We start from the raw sequence: 1,026 nt of genomic DNA, 5'->3' as shown, positions 1-1,026 counted from the left end.
CCGCGGGAGGCCTCCCTCGGCCGCAAGCACGACTTGGAGGCGGCCACCAAACGGGCGTCTAACCGGTAGGCACGGTGGTGACAGTGACGGTGACGGGTAGCGTGGGTGCACGCCGGGCTGACGGTGCGGTGTGGCGGCAGGTCATGGAGCACGCGGTACTGCGTGCTGCGGGGCGGCCAGCTCGCCTTCTTCAAGGACGCCAAAAGCCGGGCGCTGGGGCTGCCCTGTCACGGTGAGGAGCCCCTGGGGCTGCGGGATGCCCTCTGCGAGGTGGCTGCTGGCTACAAGAAGAAGAAGCACGTCTTCAAACTCAGGTAAGGCCCCAGCACAGTGTGGCACAACGTGGCACAGGGTGGCGTGTGCCTCACTGGCACCTGTGCTCTGTCCCCAGGCTCAGCAATGGCAGCGAGTGGCTCTTCCATGGCAAGGATGAGGTGAGGGGTGTCCCCGGTGGGACATGGGGTGGCTGGGGGGGACTGGAGATGGCCAGGGGACAGAAGGGACCAGCAGTGCCCAAGAGGACCCAGGGTGGCTGGTGGTGCCCAGGGGGATATGAGGGTGGCCAGAGATGTCCAGTGGAAAAGAGGGTGGCTGGTGGGTCCCACGGGGACACAGCACTGGTAGTGCCCAGAGATGTCCAGGGAACACAGGGAGAACAAGTAGTGCCTGGCAGGGGGGACACACGATGTCTTGTAGTTGCGGGTAGCACACAGGGTGGCTGGCACTGCCTGCGAGGCCATGGGGTGGCCAGGGGTGTCATCAGGACATGGTGGGGAGGCTGGTGGTGCCCAAGGGAACACAGGGTGGCTGGGGGTGCCATCAGGACATAGTGGGGAGCTGGCAGTGCCCAGGGTTACATGAGTGGCTGGGAAAGATGTGAGGCAGCTGGCATCACCCAGGGGGGCACAGGGTGGCCAGGAAGGTGACAAGGGACCAGGGGAGCCCCTCTGAACTCTTTGTCCATGCCCACAGGAGGAGCTGCAGGCCTGGCTGCAGGGGCTGAGCACAGCAATAATCGAGTGCCGG

The 1,026-nt window shown here is 65.1% G+C and overlaps 1 protein-coding gene across 1 annotated transcript in view; it reads left to right on the top strand.

Annotated features, from left to right (window-relative positions):
- Positions 1–1,019, top strand: part of LOC104542943 (spectrin beta chain, erythrocytic-like) — a gene marked incomplete at both ends in the record, with an annotated part of 9,270 nt that extends 8,251 nt beyond the window's left edge. Inside the window, 4 exons of the mRNA XM_010187418.1 lie at positions 10–65; positions 141–314; positions 392–434; positions 973–1,019. Coding sequence (XP_010185720.1) covers positions 10–65; positions 141–314; positions 392–434; positions 973–1,019 — 320 coding nt within the window. The remainder of the gene's footprint in view (positions 1–9; positions 66–140; positions 315–391; positions 435–972) is intronic.
- Positions 1,020–1,026: the final 7 nt, after the last annotated feature.

The sequence above is a fragment of the Mesitornis unicolor genome, unplaced genomic scaffold (assembly GCF_000695765.1).
Source record: "Mesitornis unicolor isolate BGI_N332 unplaced genomic scaffold, ASM69576v1 scaffold24356, whole genome shotgun sequence".
NCBI lineage: Eukaryota > Metazoa > Chordata > Aves > Mesitornithiformes > Mesitornithidae > Mesitornis > Mesitornis unicolor.
Note: the sequence above shows the minus strand (reverse complement) of the source record. Positions and strands in the feature narration are given on the sequence as shown.